Genomic DNA, 2,111 nt, shown 5'->3' on the forward strand with positions numbered 1-2,111 from the left:
TTAATTGATTTGAATCTCATGGTTGATGCTTCCAACCTTGTTATTGCCTTCGGCATTGACCACCACCACCTCCGTCATCCCTGTCTCCGCCACCTTTCGCTTTCGGTCGGCGATCTGCCGCTGCGTGGATTTGTAGTAGACGGCGTAGAGCACAAGTTGAGCCACCGCAAACATCACGCCCAACCCATTTGGAATCTGCACGTACCAATTAATTAACGTTCTTATAGCTGAACTGAATGTTTCTTTTCTTCTTCTGATTTGTGTGGTTAAATCAAAACACTGATTTCCTATACTTACAGTGATGTACGGATCGAAACGGATGAGAGCGTAGGCGGTCCAACAAAGGCCATTGAAGAAAGACACAAGCGACAAGGTGAGAGGCATGTATTCCACGCTCTTCGTCTGTATCACCATTTTCTGCAACATGTAGTTCGTTTCACCATTTTCTGTCATAATATTTATCTCACTCCATAAAATTGACACGTACGAGGGATTTGAATTGAATTACTTACCATGACGGATAAGGGAGCGGCGTACATCATGGTGCCGAAGCAGACGCAGAGGATGCCGACGATCATGGACCTGCGTTCGTGGGTGTGCGCCAGCATCAGCACCAGCAGGGCAACGGCGCCGACGAACACCGTCTCGGCCACCACCGCGGACGCCACCCTCGCCCGTTGCGCCCCTCGCGAGTAGATCACGAAGAGCAGCACGTAGGCGAGTTCGATCACCAGGCCGGAGCCATTGATCGTGATCACCAGCATGCTGTGCGGGTGCACCGCCGGCAGTCCGTACGCCACCCACATCATGCAGTTCAGCAGCGTTGCCAAGTACGGTATCGCCGAGAACTGCTCCACAGATCCCTTCTTGCATATCCTCACAAACGTCGGCCTTTCCGACCACAACAACGATTAAAATATCACATAAATAATCAAGAATTGATCGGATATCGCATTTTAATACAAACCGAGTTCTCTTATTATTGAATTTGTTTAATTTAATGATAAATTAGAGAAAAATCCTCTATCACAATGTTAACTTTGTATGCAATCCTTATGTCCAAAAAATTTTATTTCTATTCCTGCATGTAAAGTATTACCTGTTTTAACTCTCTCATGCAAATATTGTTACCTAAATTGCCCCTCAGATTTTTTAGGTACAAAAAGTCCAAAATTGAATACAAAAAGTCCAAAAACGAGTATAATTCTTCTTAAAGTCGGTACTTTATATCAAAATCGAGTATATTTTCTATCAAAATTGCCCCTCTTATTTTTTAGGTATAAAAAATCTAAAAACAAGTATAATTCCTGTTAAATTCAGTACTTTACATTAGAATCCAATACTCTATACTAGGATCAAGTATATTTTCTATCGAAATTAACCCTCATATTTTTCGGTACAAATAGTCTAAAAATAAGTATAATTCATATTAAATTCAGCACATTAAACTAAAATCGAGTATATTTTGAGGTGAAAAAAAAATCGTACTCAATTTGATAGAAAATATACTAGATTCTAATTTAATATACTGAATTTAAGAAGATTTATACTGATTTTTAGACTTTTGTACCTGGAAATATCATGGGCAATTAGATAAATATGTTTAACTGGGGAGTGAAAACAAAAATTTTCATGGATGGAAATTGCATGCAAAGATTTATTTACTAATAGAGACTGCATGTAAAATTACCCTTAATTTAATTAACAAGAATTGACCAAAGTTTTCGTATATGCTTACAGCGGCGACAAGAACAAACCGAGTGAAATTATATTCCCTGAAAAGAGAAATAGTTAATCAAACGATCGACGCACGGAATAAACAAAGTTACTTTATCACGTACCAAGAATTCCAACTGCCGTGCGGATGGCATCTTCAGAAACCATGATTAATTATATTGTTGCTAGATTGAGGGAAGATTTGAACAGAGAGATGAAACTCAGATTAAGTTTCGAGGAGTGAGCTTAGGAAGAGGAGAGGGGGGAATTTAAATAGAGTTCGAAGGAGCCGATGAAGTGGCGGCAGAGAGGCTGCGCCACTTGGAAGGGATGAAGTAACTGCGAGAAGGTGGAGATGTGGATGAAGTAATGTTGTGGCACTTTTTTCAAGGGTC

The 2,111-nt window shown here is 40.1% G+C and overlaps 1 protein-coding gene across 1 annotated transcript; it reads right to left on the reverse strand.

Annotated features, from left to right (window-relative positions):
• Nucleotides 1-1,884, reverse strand: LOC122007411 (bidirectional sugar transporter SWEET4-like). Its single transcript, XM_042563278.1, has 5 exons — nucleotides 1,842-1,884; nucleotides 1,739-1,775; nucleotides 513-891; nucleotides 298-417; nucleotides 1-195 (listed from the first exon to the last, which is right to left on the reverse strand). The coding sequence occupies exons 1-5, from the start codon at nucleotides 1,882-1,884 to the stop codon at nucleotides 1-3; spliced, it is 774 nt and encodes a 257-aa protein (XP_042419212.1).
• Between the last annotated feature and the right edge of the window lie 227 nt (nucleotides 1,885-2,111).

Source organism: Zingiber officinale, chromosome 7B, assembly GCF_018446385.1.
Source record: "Zingiber officinale cultivar Zhangliang chromosome 7B, Zo_v1.1, whole genome shotgun sequence".
NCBI classification, from domain to species: Eukaryota; Viridiplantae; Streptophyta; class Magnoliopsida; order Zingiberales; family Zingiberaceae; genus Zingiber; species Zingiber officinale.